We start from the raw sequence: 18,982 nt of genomic DNA on the forward strand, positions 1-18,982 counted from the left end.
AATGGTTTGAATTTTTTTTACCCCATTGAACATATGACTTGAATTTTGAATATTTTCTTTGGGAAAGAGTTGATATATTATTCTATTTTTATAAATTTAGTTATAGAAGATACTTGATAACTCTAATTTAGTTAAAGAGTTTATTTTCTTATTTATCGTGAATAATTGAGTATATAGTTTGATATGGATGAAATTTGCAGATAGATATGAACGGAGGAAACTCTTCTAACAATGTTAATGGGTTACCTATGAATTTGGACATGAACTTATCGTTAGATTCACTTGATCATCAACAAGTGCCTTTGAGAAATACCCGTAGAAGATATTCACCCGATATTAATGGAAATCTGCAATCCCATCTTCTCCAACCAACCAATTATTTCATGCAAAACCCTAATCACGATCCCGTTGCCATCACCACCGGTGCTCGTTTAAGCACTATGACGTCACCTCTGATCCAAACCAATAGTCCGTCCATGATGTGGCCGCAGCCGCAGCAGCCAATTCATGATCAAAACCCCATCCCCGTCCACCATTTCTCTCCAATTGATTATAATGAGTTTTCCTATCCTAATCAAAATCAACTCCCTCTTCACATGAGTGTTAATCAAAATCAACCCTCTCCCCACAGTGTTGATCAAGAACTGCAATCTTACTTGGCTTGGCAGCAGACACAGAATTATAATCAAAATCAATCACCTCCTCCCAGTTTTAATCTTGGCTACTTCAATCCCCAATACCTGGAATCCTACTTGGATTGGACCCGGGCACAGAATTATACTCTACAAATCATGAATAATTATATTGTTAGAGCTTCAACCGGCACTAATTCCAGGCCCATTGCTCCTGCTGCTGTTACTAGACTGTCGTCATCAAGGCGTAACAGCCGCAATAATAATAATAATAATGCTTCAAATGTTCCCGCTATTTATCAACATAGATCAATCACAACTGGAAGAAGGAGAAGGAACATGGTATGTATATATTCTTTTTTTTTACTCTTTAAAGAATATCATCATTCAACAATTTCATTTTAATTCTTTAATCTTCATTAGGCTCGGGTGATTCAAGATTTATTTAACACACAAAATGAGGTCAGTTTTTTTTTTTTTTTTTTAAATAATAATAGCCCAACCCTTGCTTAACATGTTCTTTTATGTATGGAAATTTAGCTTGTTAGCTCCATGTTTGAATCAAATGCCCCAGCTGCAGCTGCTGCTACTGCTACTGCTACTGCTACTGCTATTGTCTTCGGGGAGAATTTCATAACTCCTGATAATTTTTATAATATGATGACTCATGAGGTAATAATAACATCGAGTTTAATTTCTGTTATCTAAATTTGAATTTGGTGTAATATAGATAACTAAAATAATTGTTGCATTCATGATAGGAAATATCCATAAGTCCGATGCGAGAAGAAGTTGACCATGAAACTGGATTGAACGAGGGAGAGATTATGATGAGCGTGCATAGACTGAGGCATTGCCATTATTTGTTAAGTGAACATGAAGGAGAAGTCTGCTCCATTTGTCAGGGAAGTGATCCTCTTATATATTAATTATCCATTTTATATATTAACTTTGATCACAATAATTTAAGTATTAATAATTGGTATAATTGCACTTTACAGGAAGAGTTTAACCAAGAAGAGGATGATATATGCAAATTGAGTTGCAATCATATTTACCATTTTGAATGCATTAAGACATGGCTAATGCAAAAGAATTTTTGCCCAATTTGTAAAACACCTGCTATGTTTTTTTAATTATTGGGTTTTAAATAAATCATTATAAACTACATTTTTCAATATGCTTAATTCCATTTTACATCTCTTGTGTCCATTATTTTAATTTAATACCATTTTTAGTTCAACTTTTTTTTTTGAATTTTTTATTTTATATTATTATAATAATTACAAAGATACAACATTAATATATGAAAATTGTCTCAATTTGACCCTAAAAAAATGTTTGAAGTCATTTAAAGTGTTTTAATAAAAAAATGGTTAATCTAAACGTGTTTATCTAATTTATATCCACGTAACATCGTTATTTCTATGGATTTCTCACTTTTTTTTAACTAGATAGGTAGATGATTAGTTATCACTTGGTAGAACATATTTCGATGATGTTACCAACCCTCGGTTAATGAAAAAATTCATTGTCGCTCAGATTATTTGGTAGAGATTTTTCTGACACAGTTTGATTGATTTGTTCGTCATGCTGTACTTCATCCCTCATCATTACGGATCTTTGGAGTCGTCTTCAAGAAATTACAAGATTATTTAGGTCATATTATTTAACATTTAAATTTTTATTTAGTTGTTTCGATTAAGTTAACATTATTTTATAATTTAATTTTCGATATATACTCTTATTTGAATTAATGATTTTTTTTTTAAATTAATAAATAATAATAATAGGAGAGTTATTTGAAAATAATTAACTAATTATTCAAATAAGAAAAATCAAACGAGGGCAGAACAATATAATAATTGAAATAATGGTAAGCTATTCTAAATGGTTATTTTTATAAGTAGAAAATTAAAATGCATAATTATTAATATACCAAATCTAGAAATAAATATAGTTATTTAAAAAAAACACAAAACATGTAGTTCAATCACACACTATTAAGAATAATAGTTCTCATTAGCGCCTACTAACTTTTTATTCTAAATTTTTTCTATATAATAAAAACTTGAATATTTATTATTTATAATTTTTCACTTTATATAATATGAAAATATTATTTAAAATTATTTAAAAATTGTCAAATACTAGAATATATATATATATATATATATATATATATATATATATATATATATATATATATATATATATATATATATATATTTATATATATTGTAAACACTAAAATTTTACCTATACAATTTATAAGTTTAAAAATAATTATTTTGAATAAATAAATTCAAGATAATTAAAATTAAAGCCAAAATATGATTAAATAATTATTATAATAATGAAACCCTAATTAATTAAAATAAAAGCCAAGAAAAATAAATAAAATAGATTTTATCTCAAATTAATTTAAAGGATTCAACATAAATTAAAATAAATAATATATGATAAATGTTGTATGCATTTTATCTAAAAAATAATATAAAAAAATCCTCAAAAGTATAAAAAAATATTAAAAAATAGAGAAAATAAATGGTATGTCTATTTAAAATATTTTGTAAGTTAAAAATGGAGCCAAAATGAATTGAAAAAAATAATAATTTCAAACAAGCTCCAAGGTTGGAAAAGTGTTGGGATATAATGCAGCCGAAATCAAGAGTAACCAGTGCAACAGACCGCGCAACCATCGGATGAGTGCATAAATCTCATCAAATACGTAATAGTCAGTCGTGTCTCCCGCTACAACGGAGGATACACGCGTTCACAAAGTATTAAACCAAATAATTAATTCCTCATTTATTATTTAAAAACTTTTCGTATTTCTAGCTTTTCATATTCTTAGCTTTTCATAGTCTTAGACTTTTCATTTTCCCATTTCATGTATATATATATGTCTATTGTTTATCAATAATATACACAATATCAATTCTAATCTTCTCTCTATCTTATCTTCTTACTATCTTTCTTCTTGGTATCAGAGCTTCTGATTAATTTCTTTTTCGATCCTAAGTAATGGCTGAGAGTAAAAATATTCCTCTATTAGCTTCTTCTTTCCTCCAGCCTATTTCTGTGAAACTGAATCAACAAAATTTCGTACTCTGGCGATCTCAAGTTATTCCCGTTTTAAAGGGGAATCGTCTTTTTTCTTATGTCAACGGAACTCTTCTTGCCCCGAGCCCAACTCTTGCTCCGGCAGAAGGAACTTCAGAAGCAGTCATGATCGTCAATCCTGCTTTCGAATCATGGGAAGAACAAGATCAACGTATCATAAGTTGGCTTCTCTCCACCCTCACCGAACCTATATTGGCTCAAGTTGTTGGTGATGCTTGTGAAACGTCATTTCGACTATGGACGGCCTTGGAGAAAATGTTTGCAACTCAATCTAGGGCACGGTTAGTTCAGTTACGACTTCTTATTCAAACTCAAAAGAAAGGAACAAAAAGTATGACTGATTATCTGCAATCTGTAAAATCTATTGCCGATTCACTTGCCTCTATCGGCGAAAAAGTCTCTGATTTGGATCTCCTTACCTACGTTCTTAGTGGCCTCGGCCCTGAATATGATTCCCTTGTTGTTGCTGTAACAACACGAGTTGAACCAGTGAGCATTGAAGATCTCACGGGGCTTCTTCTAAATCAAGAACAACGTCTCGAACTCTCTCATTCTAACGTCTCAAATAGATCAGCGAATGTTGTTATTAAAGAAAACAGTCGCGGATGGAACTCGAAAGGGCAATCACGAGGCTTTTCATCTTCTTTCAGAAACCATCAATATTCCTCTTCTAATGGACATGGTGGATCTAACGAACAAAGCATTCTTGGGTCTGGCGTTGATAGGTCAAGCATGATTGGGCTGAAAAATAATAGGTCCAACAATGGTTATAATGGGCCTAGCAAACAGTCCTATAATGGACACAATAATTTTTCTGGGAATCGTCAAAATTTTGAAAATCGTAACGCAGGAAATAATAGACCAAAATGCAATACATGTGATAAAACTGGTCACACTTCCAACAATTGTCGTGCTCATATACAATGTCAATTATGTAACATTTTTGGGCATTCAGTCACCAATTGTCGTCGTCGATTTGATCAGAATTTTATGCCTAGTAATCCTCATACAGTAATGATGGCATCAACAACGGTTATCTCCGACCCCGCTTGGTACGCCGATTCGGGTGCATCAGATCATATTACTTCTGATCTGGAAAACCTTCATACTCATTCTCCTTATCAAGGTAATGAAAAAATAATTGTTGGTAATGGTGAGTCTTTGTCAATTTCTAATATTGGCAACTCCAAGATTAATTCTGTGCCAAAACCACTACATTTACGAAATATTTTGCATGTACCTCACATATCGAAAAATCTTTTGAGCATTGCTCGTTTTACTGCCGATAATAACGTCTTCTTTGAATTTCATCCATCATATTGTTCGGTAAAGGACCGCAATACGAAGATAGAGATACTTCGGGGCAAACTTAAAGACGGGCTATATTATCTTTCTCCGGCACCTACAAATAAACAAGCTCTTATTGGCACCCGATCATCAGCAACAACATGGCATCATCGTTTGGGGCATCCATCAGCTTCAACCACATCATTTCTTATTTCACGTTTCATGTTACCAATAATTGGAAATAAAAATGTTCCATTTTGTGAAGCTTGTCAGTTAGGGAAAGCACATAAATTGCCTTTCAATGTCTCATCGTCACGAACTAATGCTCCACTTGATTTAATTTATTCTGATGTATGGGGTCCATCTCCGGTTTTTTCAAACTCAGGTTGCCGCTACTTTGTTCATTTTGTTGATGACTTTAGCCGCTTCACATGGGTTTATCCCATCCAAAAGAAATCCGATGTTTTAATTACATTTACGAAATTCAAAGCTTTGGTAGAAAATCAGTTCAACAAGAAGATCAAAATACTTCAAACTGACGGGGGTGGTGAATACCGTAATTTTGGATCCTTAACTGAACTCAATGGAATTCAACATCGTCTTTCTTGTCCATACACAAGCGAACAGAATGGTGTTGCTGAACGGAAAATCCGTCATCTAACTGAGATATATCAAGTATTAATAGCTCAATCATCCATGCCATATGAATATTGGGATGATGCTTGTCTCACTGCTGCTTTTCTCATCAACCGACTTCCTACACCCGTCTTGAGGAATAAGTCTCCATATGAATGTTTGTATAAACGAACACCTGATTATGCATTTATGAAGGTTTTCGGATGTGCATGTTATCCTCTAATGAGACCATACAATCAACACAAAATGGACTTTAAATCCATTCGGTGCACGTTTATTGGCTACAGTCCCGATCATAAAGGATATCGATGTCTACATATTCCTACTGGCCGTATCTACATTTCACGGCATGTTACTTTTGATGAGCAAACATTCCCTTTTTCAACTCTATCAAACCAAACCAATCCTCCATCTGAACCACCATCACCAATATCATTCATAAATATACCTATCCCCACATCTCAAACAACCATCCCATCATCTCCATTACCTACTTCTACTTCTCCCCAAATCACCCTATCTAATTCACCAATTAATGAAACACCATCATCATCTCATTCCTCTTCATATGAACCCTCAACCTCATCTAATTCCTCATCATATGAACCCCCACCATCACCAACCACCAATAATCTACCTTCACTAGACAACTCACCTAACTCACCCATTCATACACGTGGGCTCTCCACCGCCATTCATGCTCCGGAATGCTCTTCTCATCATATGATCACACGTGCTAAAACTCGTGCTCTTCATAATGCAAATCTTGCCACAATCTCCATCTCTCCACCAACATGTTTTTCCGCTGCCAACAAAGATCCCCAATGGCGTTCTGCTATGGCAAATGAGTTTAATGCCCTCATTCAAAACAAGACGTGGACTCTTGTTCCTCAATCCTCTCAGAATATTGTGGGGTGCAAATGGATTTTTAAAGTCAAACAAAAAGCTGATGGTTCCATTGAACGACACAAAGCTCGGTTAGTTGCAAAAGGTTTTCATCAACAAGAAGGCATTGATTATCTAGAGACTTTTAGCCCGGTTGTAAAACATACTACTATCCGGACTATCTTATCTCTTGCTGTCACTCAACAATGGCCAATTCATCAACTTGATGTCAGCAATGCCTTTTTACACGGAACTCTCAAGGAAGAAGTGTTTATGTCTCAACCGCCTGGTTTTATTCATCCTGATTATCCTAACCATGTGTGCAAACTTCACAAAGCCCTCTATGGTCTCAAACAAGCCCCTCGTGAATGGCATACTACTCTGAAAACTGCTCTTCTTTCCCTTGGTTTTCATGAATCCAAAAACGATACATCTTTATTCATTCATCACTCTCCCAATACTACATCATTTTTTCTTGTTTACGTGGATGATATCATCTTTACTAGCAACTCCTCTTCTCACATCTCCTCCATTATCTCTCAACTCAACAATCTTTTTCCCATCAAAGATTTGGGACCACTACACTACTTTCTTGGTTTTGAAGTTCATCGTTCTACCTCTGGTATTTTTCTATCTCAATCCAAATATATTAAAGACATTCTCCTTCGAGCCAATATGAGTGACTCAAAACCTCTTCATACCCCAATATCTTCTGGGTCATCCTTATCTCGACATGATGGTGACATTCTCCCTGATCCATTTCTCTATCGCAGTACTGTTGGAGCTTTACAATATTTAACTAATACTCGACCAGATATTTCATTTGCTGTTAATCGTGCTTGTCAATTTATGCAGTCACCTACTACCACTCATTGGACTGCTGTAAAAAGAATTCTTCGTTATCTTCGTAACACGTCTCATCATGGACTTCTTATTCGTCCATCATCATCAATTGAACTTTCTGCCTTTTCTGACTCTGATTGGGCTGGTTGTCCTGACGACCGGCGTTCTACAACAGGTTATTGCATATTTTTGGGTGATAATATTATCTCGTGGAATTCCAAGAAACAACAGGTTGTTGCTCGATCTAGCACAGAATCTGAATACCGAGCTCTAGCCCATGCCACTGCTGAACTCATTTGGCTTCAATCTCTACTACAAGAACTTCGTGTCTCTCTCATTCAACCTCCCACTCTCTGGTGTGATAATATTGGTGCTGCCTTTCTCACCGCCAATCCTGTCTTCCATGCTCGTACAAAACATATAGAGATTGATTTTCACTTTGTCTGTGAACGTGTTGCTCAAAAATCTCTCACCATCCGGTACATACCTACTGATAATCAAATTGCAGATATACTCACCAAAGGACTTGCGACAAACCGTTTTGCTCTATTACGTGACAAACTCACGGTGTGTGCCACTCCGTTTCGTTTGCGGGAGGATATTAAACCAAATAATTAATTCCTCATTTATTATTTAAAAACTTTTCGTATTTCTAGCTTTTCATATTCTTAGCTTTTCATAGTCTTAGACTTTTCATTTTCCCATTTCATGTATATATATATGTCTATTGTTTATCAATAATATACACAATATCAATTCTAATCTTCTCTCTATCTTATCTTCTTACTATCTTTCTTCAAATACGTAATAGTCATTAATATACCAAATCTAGAAATAAATATAGTTATTTAAAAAAAACACAAAACATGTAGTTCAATCACACACTATTAAGAATAATAGTTCTCATTAGCGCCTACTAACTTTTTATTCTAAATTTTTTCTATATAATAAAAACTTGAATATTTATTATTTATAATTTTTCACTTTATATAATATGAAAATATTATTTAAAATTATTTAAAAATTGTCAAATACTAGAATATATATATATATATATATATATATATATATATATATATATATATATATTTATATATATTGTAAACACTAAAATTTTACCTATACAATTTATAAGTTTAAAAATAATTATTTTGAATAAATAAATTCAAGATAATTAAAATTAAAGCCAAAATATGATTAAATAATTATTATAATAATGAAACCCTAATTAATTAAAATAAAAGCCAAGAAAAATAAATAAAATAGATTTTATCTCAAATTAATTTAAAGGATTCAACATAAATTAAAATAAATAATATATGATAAATGTTGTATGCATTTTATCTAAAAAATAATATAAAAAAATCCTCAAAAGTATAAAAAAAATATTAAAAAATAGAGAAAATAAATGGTATGTCTATTTAAAATATTTTGTAAGTTAAAAATGGAGCCAAAATGAATTGAAAAAAATAATAATTTCAAACAAGCTCCAAGGTTGGAAAAGTGTTGGGATATAATGCAGCCGAAATCAAGAGTAACCAGTGCAACAGACCGCGCAACCATCGGATGAGTGCATAAATCTCATCAAATACGTAATAGTCAGTCGTGTCTCCCGCTACAACGGAGGATACACGCGTTCACAAAGTATTAAACCAAATAATTAATTCCTCATTTATTATTTAAAAACTTTTCGTATTTCTAGCTTTTCATATTCTTAGCTTTTCATAGTCTTAGACTTTTCATTTTCCCATTTCATGTATATATATATGTCTATTGTTTATCAATAATATACACAATATCAATTCTAATCTTCTCTCTATCTTATCTTCTTACTATCTTTCTTCTTGGTATCAGAGCTTCTGATTAATTTCTTTTTCGATCCTAAGTAATGGCTGAGAGTAAAAATATTCCTCTATTAGCTTCTTCTTTCCTCCAGCCTATTTCTGTGAAACTGAATCAACAAAATTTCGTACTCTGGCGATCTCAAGTTATTCCCGTTTTAAAGGGGAATCGTCTTTTTTCTTATGTCAACGGAACTCTTCTTGCCCCGAGCCCAACTCTTGCTCCGGCAGAAGGAACTTCAGAAGCAGTCATGATCGTCAATCCTGCTTTCGAATCATGGGAAGAACAAGATCAACGTATCATAAGTTGGCTTCTCTCCACCCTCACCGAACCTATATTGGCTCAAGTTGTTGGTGATGCTTGTGAAACGTCATTTCGACTATGGACGGCCTTGGAGAAAATGTTTGCAACTCAATCTAGGGCACGGTTAGTTCAGTTACGACTTCTTATTCAAACTCAAAAGTGTTCTCGGATCTGGGCATTCACGAAGCTCCTACAAGAGTTCAAGAGTGTTCTCTAACTCACAATAAACTTCCAATCATGCTGTAATTCAATATATAAATTCAAATTGAGATTTTATATTTCAGTTTGACTAGTTATATATACTACTTGATTGTTCAATTTCTTGATTGAAAAATTATCCTAAGATCATTTATAAGCTTTCTTTCGAAACTAATCTGAATGAATCGATCTAAATCAAAAGTACCCAAATTCGATTTTGAAAATTTTAAAAATCGGGTTTATGTTTCTGAGTTATAACTCAAGAACAATGACCCAAAAATATTGCCAACACATTTCTAAGGATGTTAAGAGCATATATAGACCAATTCCAAGTAATCCCGATCATATTTGACAAAAAAATATTTTTTTTTATAAAAGTGAAAAATTTAGTACTTAAATTGATTAAAATGAATGAACAATATTCATGTTTTTGTTTAATTCGATTATATGAGGTATATGAAAGCAATTGACAAACCCCTTACACTTCATTAAACCTTAAAAATCAAACACATTTTGTAATATAAAACGGTTTGACTTGAATTGAATTATCATCCCGATTGAAATATGCATCGGGATGATGTTATAAATGTTCATTAGGAGTAGACGAAGCTCCCCATGCCTTTGGATCGAATGATTAGAGCCCCAGTCAAAATCATCAAGCCTGCAGTTTAATGCTCTTGACGTTTGACCGAGGGCTCAACATGGGTTCGATTTTCGATCGAGAAAATTGAACCCTCCCCTATACCCGACTGAGGAATCTTAGCCTAGGACCGAGAGCTTCCCGCACCACAGCCGATGACTCTCCGCACCCGACAAAGGATTCCTAACATAGGATCAAGAGCTACCCGCACCTCGACCGAAGACTCTCCGCACCCGACCAACAATTCCTAGCCAAGACTGAAAGCTTCCCGCACCTCGACCGAGGACTCCCCACACCCGACCAAGGATTCCTAGCTCAGGACCAAGAGCTTCCCACATCTCGATCGAGGACTCCCCTTACCCGACCGATGATTCCTAGCCCATGACCGAGAGCTTCTCACACCTCGACCGAGAGGTATCAGACCAAGATCAAGGGGGTTTTAGACCTCGATCGAGGGTTTTAGTCCTAAGGCTCGTTTGTTTGGGATTTTTAATTTCAAATATTATTTTTAAAATTGGAAGCCCTAAATCATTTTCTAAAAGTCTAAAAAAAATTAGAAAACAACTTCAAAATAGTTTTTAGAATATTTTCACAATAAATATTTTGATAAGGGTCTGTTTGGAATTTATTTATAAATTCTACTGCCTTAAACTGATATATTTCATATACTTTTCTCTACAATCATCGGTATCAATCGTAGGTACCAACATTTAAATATTATTCAACAATTTTAAATGCAAGAAAAACTTGTGCATGTATAAGATATGAAAAATAATTTGTTAAATAAAACATAATAAAAAAATATTTTCAAAACCCAAGATTTTAGAAAACAGAGACCGTTCTTTAATGGGTATAGAGGATATAGTGCGAAACTTCTTTCCCGAGTATCACCAAATACCGAACATAAAAGAATCTTTAGTAAAATATACGTTTGTACACGTATATGAAACAATTTATTGATTTTAAATTAAAAATCAATTGGCGACTTTTTAATCAAATAAATAATATTTTAATTAATTTAAAATACAGATTTCTCTTAATCAAATGATAATTTGATTATCCTAAATCTTGTTTAAAATTTAATCACAACATTTTTGTATAAATCTTTTAAAATAATGTTTTATTAAAAATAATTCGACATTCAAACCGATGTTGAAAATTTATCAAACCTCGAGTTTTTACGGGACAAGGAATTTTGAGTTACCATTGTGATATAACTTATTATTATAAACATTTTTAAAGTTAAAGAAGATGTGAATTGTCAATTGATTCTCAATTTTTTTTTCTCTTAAAAAAATGTATTAATTGTTTAACCGTTAAAGAAAATATGAATTGTCGATTGAGTCACGTTTATATTTTTATAAAAATAATATTATTTGTTTACTGTTAAAGAAAATATGTGAGTTTGATCGAGTGACGTTTATTTTATAAATCTTAGTTACCATTTTAAATAAAAGTAATAGAATGAATTGTTTATGAACTAATTAATATAATAAACTAAACAGACCAACATTTAAATATTATTCTACAATTTTAAATGTAAAAAAATTTGTGCATATCTAGGAATTGAAAAATAATTTGTTAATTAAAACATAATAAAACAAAATTTTCAAAACCCAAGATTTTAGAAAATATGGATCGTTTTTTAACGGATATAGAGGATATAGTGCGAAACCTCTTTTCCGAGTATCACTAAATACCAAACTTAAAAGAATCTTTAGTCATATATACGTTTGTACACGTAAATGAAACACTTTATTGATTTTAAATTAAAAATCAATTGACGACTCTTTAATTAAATAAATAATATTTTAATTAATTTAAAATACAGATTTCTCTTAATTAAATTATAATTTGATTATTCTAAATCTTGTTTAAAATTTAATCACAACATTTTTTATAAATCTTTTAAAATAATGTTTTATTAAAAAAAATCGACACGCAAACCGATGTTCAAAATTTATCGAATCTCGAGCTTTTTCGGGACAAGAAATTTTGAGTTACCATTAATATATAGCTTATTATTATAAAAAAATTTAAAGTTAAAGAACGAAAATAAAATAAAAAGGCAGGGCCTCGATGTGAATTGTCTATTGATTCTTATTTTTTTTTCTCTTAAAAAAAAGTATTAATTTTTTAACCGTTAAAGAAAATGTGAATTGTCGATTGAGTCACGTTTATATTTTTATAAAAATAATATTATTTGTTTATTGTTAAAGAAAATATGCAAGGTTTATCGAGTGAGTTTACTTTTATAAAACTTAGTTACTATTTTAAATAAAAGTACTAGAATGAATTGTTTATGAACTAATTAATATGATAAATTAAATGAGAATCAAGCGGCTAAAAGAATATAATTTTGTTTATGAATTACATCAAAGTTATTAAAATTTATATATTGTCCAAGTTCGAGTTAATTCCTACAAAACTCTATTGAGTGTTATTATTAGATCTTGTTAATAATGGATCTCTAAATCATATTTCAACTTTAAGTTTATTTATAATTAATTCACAAATAAATAAATTACCAAAAATAAAATATTTTTTTGGGATTTAAAGAAAAACTAAAATGACACCACTAATTATTATTAATATACAAAATTATTTAGATGGTTGTAATTTTTTTTTATCATTTATAATTTTCCTAAATATTATTATCCTAATATTAAATGAGATCCATAAATACATGAATCTACAAATATTACAAACATAATTAGGAAGATTTAATGAAAAAATTATATATAAGAATTACAGAAAATTAATTCTTTGTAAAGTTCTCAAAAGAAAATTTTAAAATAATTACATTTTTTATTGGGTTTTTTATTATTATTAATAACTTATGAAAATAACCAAAATAAAAATTTCCATAAAAACTATAAGGGTGTGTTTGATGAGTGGGAATTGAAATTGAAATTGGCATTGTAATTCTAATTCCAATTTCATGAGAATTGGCATTGAATTATAATTCATTTCTTATGTTTGGAAAAATGATAGAATTGTAATTCAATTCCAATTCCTATGTTTGGGAAAATGATAGAATTGTAATTCAATTCTAATTCCTATGTTTGTAAAATAAAATATCGGTTCAAAATATTAACTTTTAAAATATGTTTTTACGTTTTTGGCACGTTTAATACGTTTTTGACATGTTTAACACGTTTTTGACATTTTAACACATTTTTACACGTTTTTGCACGTTCAAACACGTTCTAGCCTAGTGGCAACAAGAGGTGGATACCAAACCTCCATGAGGTCTTGGGTTCGAGCCCGTCAGGGGGCAAGTTCTGCGTCTGGTTAAGCGGGGATTAGTCGCACTCCATAGGAGTAGCGGAACCCAGCGTTCTAAAAAAAAACGTTTTTGACATGTTGATGCGGTGCGAGTCGAAGAGATTGGAAGATAATCTAATTAAGGAAGGGATTGGAAGATATATTCTAATCAAGGAAAGGATTATAATATATATTCTAATTAAAGAAGAAGATTATTAATCAGAAAACGAGGTTTCCTCAATATCTATCGACTTTCGGTATTCGTAAGAATCAACGAATCTTGATAAAGATTCATCCTAGCCACGCACGCTGCATCAGTTGGTATCAGTTTCCAGTCGACCCTGAGGTATGCCGCCCCGAAGACAGCCGCACAACCCTACCCCTGGTGCTGATGATGGTGACCTTGCTGAGTTGCGACGTGAAAACGCTGAGTTTCGCCGTGATAACGACGATTTGAGGCGGCAGGTTGAATGGTTGACGCAACGGATGGATGCATCTATGCACATGCACCACCCTGAAGATGATGTTACGATGACAGATGAAAACCCTTTCGGTGGTCTTCGGAATCGATCCCCTGAACGCCCCAATCATCGCTGGGAGCAGGCTTTCAGGGTGGACATCCCTAAGTTCGATGGTAGTCTATCACCGGAAGAGTTTATTGATTGGCTTTCTCAGGTTGAAGAGATTCTGGATTTCAAGGAAGTTCCTGCAGATCGTCGTGTACCCCTTGTTACGATCCGCTTACATGGTCGTGCACAAGCATGGTGGCAGCAGTTGAAACAGACACGTGTTCGTCATGGTAAGGCAAAACTCACGAATTGGGACAAATTCAGGAAGCATATTAGGGCTGCGTTTCTACCATATAATTACGAACGTAACCTGTACCAGCGGTTCCAGAATCTTCGTCAGGGTTCTCGTTCCGTGGATGACTATTCCACTGAGTTTTACACCTTTGTGGCTCGTGTTGACCTGTCTGAGTCCCCTCTCCAGTTGGTTTCTCGCTATATTGGTGGCCTTCGCCTCCAGTTGCAGGATATTTTGAATATGTTTGATCCCTTGACTGTTTCTGAGGCACATCAGCGTGCTTCACAGGCTGAGAAACAGCTAGCTAGGCGCGGTTCGGGTAGCTTTGGAAAACAGGTTGTCCCCACTAGTGGCATTGGTTCTTCTTCCCAGTCGGCCCATCCCACCCCAGCTCCCCCTCGCGGCACTACAGCCCCCCCACAGGGACGTCCCGGTGGCTTGCGTTGTTTCAATTGTGGTGAAGTTGGTCATCGCCAAGCAGAGTGTCGCAACCCAAAGTCCACCAATCGTGGTCTTTTTACTGAGGTGGATGATCCTGACTCTGCTCTTCCTTCAGATTCAGCCCCAGTGTATGATGTTTATGATGATGAGGCAGCGGAGGAGTATGTTTCTGGTGATGTTGACCCCCTGTTGGTGATTCGTCGATCATGTTTAACCCCTCGTGCTCCTGACAACGAGTGGTTACGCAATAATCTGTTCCATTCCACTTGTACCATCGGTGGCAAAGTTTGCACCTTCATCATTGATGCTGGGAGTTGTGAGAATGTGATTTCTGAGGTTGCAGTTTCGAAGCTGGGTCTGTCCACTGAACCTCACCCCAAGCCTTATCGCCTGTCCTGGCTGAGTCAAGGTACGGATGTTACAGTTTCCAAGCGCGTACTTGTTAATTTTTCCATTGGTTCCCATTATCGTGATGCTGTATATTGTGATGTGGTTCCTATGGATGCTTGTCACCTTTTACTTGGTCGCCCTTGGCAGTTTGATCATTCCGTTATACATGATGGGCGTGCTAATACCTACACGTTCTTATTTCATGGTACCAAAATTGTGTTGATGCCAAATCAGCCCAAGAAGGGTGCTGCCCCCACTCATCATGCGTCCCCCCCTACCACCTTGTTGTCTCGGGGTCCTTTTCAGACCGCCATGGTCGAATCGGGCATGGTGTTTGCTCTATTTTATTCGCTGATTACCTGTGGTGCTAGTTCTAAGGTGCCTATTCCAGTGCAGCCGCTGTTACAGGAGTTTGCAGATGTTTTTCCTGAGAATCTGCCTTGTGCCTTGCCTCCTTTGCGTGATATCCAGCATCACATTGACTTGGTTCCAGGTGCTGCCCTACCCAACCGTCCTCATTACCGCATGAGTCCCATAGAACATGAAGAGTTGCGTAGACAGGTGGAGGACTTGCTGGCTAAGGGACACATTCGAGAGAGCCTTAGTCCCTGTGCTGTCCCGGCCCTTCTTTCCCCAAAAAAGGATGGGTCTTGGCGTATGTGCATTGATAGTCGTGCTATCAACAAGATTACAGTGCGTTATCGGTTTCCTATTCCCCGGTTGGATGACTTGTTGGATCAGTTGGGTGGTGCTTCTGTGTTTAGCAAACTGGATCTCAAGAGTGGATACCATCAGATTCGTATTCGCATGGGTGATGAGTGGAAGACTGCCTTTAAGACTCGTGAGGGCTTATATGAGTGGCTGGTTATGCCGTGTGGTCTGTCGAATGCTCCTAGCACCTTTATGCGTATGATGAACCAGGCTCTTCGCCCTTTCATTGGGAAGTTTGCTCACAATCATGCTGTTAATCGCTCCACTGGTTTCAGTCCTTTCCATGTGATTTACGGGCTGTCTCCGCGTGCTCCTCTTGATTTGTTAGCGCTGCCCAGCAAGGTGCGTCCTCATTCCACTGCTGCGGATTTTGTTGGTCAGTTGGCTCAGGTTCATCAGACCACTCATGACCGCTTGGTTGCTGCTACTGCCAAGTACAAGGAGAAGGCTGATTCGAGAAGGCGTGCTGTTGATTTTGAAGTTGGTGACTTTGTGTGGGCTATTCTGACTAAGGATCGTTTTCCAGCTCATGAATATAGCAAGCTTGCTGCTAAGAAGATTGGTCCTGTTGAGATTGTGGAGAAGATCAACCCCAATGCTTATCGTTTACGCCTTCCCAGCCATGTGCGTACCTCTGATGTGTTCAATGTGAAGCATCTTGTTCCTTTTGTGGGTGAGTCTTCTTCTGATGAGGATGATGCGGTTCCAGATTCGAGGACGAATCTTTTCTACCCTGGGGGGAATGATGCGGTGCGAGTCGAAGAGATTGGAAGATAATCTAATTAAGGAAGGGATTGGAAGATATATTCTAATCAAGGAAAGGATTATAATATATATTCTAATTAAAGAAGAAGATTATTAATCAGAAAACGAGGTTTCCTCAATATCTATCGACTTTCGGTATTCGTAAGAATCAACGAATCTTGATAAAGATTCATCCTAGCCACGCACGCTGCATCACATGTTTAACACATTTTCACACTTAAAACACATTTTCACACGTTTAACATGTTTTTTTTTCATGTTTTTGGTATGCTTAACACGTTTTTGACATTTTTAATACGTTTAACATGTTTTTCACACGTTTTAAAAAGTGTAACACGTTTTTCACGTTTTTGGCACGTTTTTAACATATTTAATACGTTTTTCACACGTTTAACATGTTTTTCAAGTTTTCACACGTTTAACACGTTTTTGGCATGTCTAACACGTTTTACACATTTTTGACACGTTTAACACGTTTTTTCCACGTTTTGGCACATTTAACACGTTTTGTACATGTTTTTCACGTTTAACACGTTTTTTACATTTAACACGTTTTCACACGTTAAACATGTTTTTCACGTTTTTAACACGTTAAACACATTTTTGGAATGTCTAACACGTTTTAACATGTTTTTCATATTTTTTACATGTTTTTACGGTTTTTACACGTTTTTCACGTTTTTCACACGTTTTCACAAGTTTAACACGTTTTTTACGTTTTCCACTCGTTTTTCAAGTTTTTCACATATTCTTCACATTTGTACACGTATTTCACGGTTTTTACACGTTTTTCACAGGTTTTAACAAGTCTAACATGTTTTTCACGTTTTCCACACATTTTTCAAGTTTTTCACACATAAATCACGTTTTTCACTCTTTAATAAGTTTAACACGTTTTTCACACATTATAACAAGTTTCACACATTTTTCACGTTTTTGGCACGTTTTTAACATGTTTAATACGTTTTTCACACATTTAACATGTTTTTCACGTATTTCACACGTTTAACACGTTTTTGGCATGTCTAACATATTTTACACATTTTGACACGTTTAACACGTTTTTTCACATTTTGGCACATTTAACACGTTTTTCACATTTAACACATTTTTCAAATTCAACACGTTTTTCACACGTTAAAATGTTTTTCACGTTTTTGGCACGTTAAACCCATTTTTGGCATGTTTAACACGTTTTTCACACGTTTTACATATTTTGACATGTTTAACACATTTTTACGTTTTGGCACGTTTAACACGTTTTCACACGTTTTTCACGTTTTTAACACGTTCTTCACGTTTTTGGCACGTTTTACACGTTTTTCACGTTTTGGCACGTTATTCACATTTACACACATTTTTGGCACATTTAACACGTTTTTGACATTCTTAATACGTTCAACATGTTTTTCACACGTTTTAATAGGTTTAAAACGTGTGAAACGTGTTAAACGTGTCAAAAACGTAGAAACGTGTTAAACATATCAAAAATGTGTTAAACGTGCCAAATAAGTGAAAAACTTGTTAAACGTGCCAAAACGTGAAAAACGTGCCAAAACGTGAAAACGTGTCAAAAATATAAAAAAACATGTGAAACGTGTCAACAACATGTTAAACGTGTTTAATGTGTTAAAAACGTGTTTAATGTGTTAAAAACGTGTTTAATGTGTTAAAAACGTTTTAAACGTGTTAAAAACGTTTTGAACGTGTTAAAAACGAGAAGACTTGTCAAAAACGTATTAAACGTTCCAAACATGTGAAAAACTTGTTAAGCGTGCCAAAATGTGAAAAACTTATTAAACATGTCAAAAATTTGGTAAACGTGTCAAAAACGTAAACAAATGTGTTAAATGTGTCAAAAACGTGTTAAACGTGTCAAAAACGTAAAATAACATGTTAAATGTGTCAAAAATGTGAAAATGTGTTAAACGTGTCAAAAACGTGTTAAATATGTGAAAAACTTGTTAAACGTGTCGAAACGTGCAAAATGTGTCAAAATGTAAAAAACGTGTTAAACGTGTTAAAAACGTAAAAGTCATGTTAAACGTGTCAAAACGTATTAAACGTGTCAAGGACGTGAAAAACATGTTAAATGTGTCAAAAACGTGTTGAACGTGTCAAGGACGTGAAAAACATGTTAAATGTGTCAAAACGTGTTAAACGTGTCAAAAACGTGTTAAACGTGCCAAAACGTGTTACACGTGTCAAAAAC

At 34.2% G+C, this 18,982-nt stretch overlaps 1 protein-coding gene across 1 annotated transcript; it reads left to right on the forward strand.

Annotated features, from left to right (window-relative positions):
• The first annotated feature begins 206 nt into the window (after positions 1-206).
• Positions 207-1,768, forward strand: LOC124916080 (probable E3 ubiquitin-protein ligase RHG1A). Its single transcript, XM_047456814.1, has 4 exons — positions 207-974; positions 1,173-1,304; positions 1,394-1,519; positions 1,634-1,768. Exons 1-4 carry the CDS (start codon positions 207-209, stop codon positions 1,766-1,768), a joined length of 1,161 nt encoding a protein of 386 aa, XP_047312770.1.
• Positions 1,769-18,982: the final 17,214 nt, after the last annotated feature.

The sequence above is a fragment of the Impatiens glandulifera genome, chromosome 9 (assembly GCF_907164915.1).
Source record: "Impatiens glandulifera chromosome 9, dImpGla2.1, whole genome shotgun sequence".
Lineage (NCBI taxonomy): Eukaryota > Viridiplantae > Streptophyta > Magnoliopsida > Ericales > Balsaminaceae > Impatiens > Impatiens glandulifera.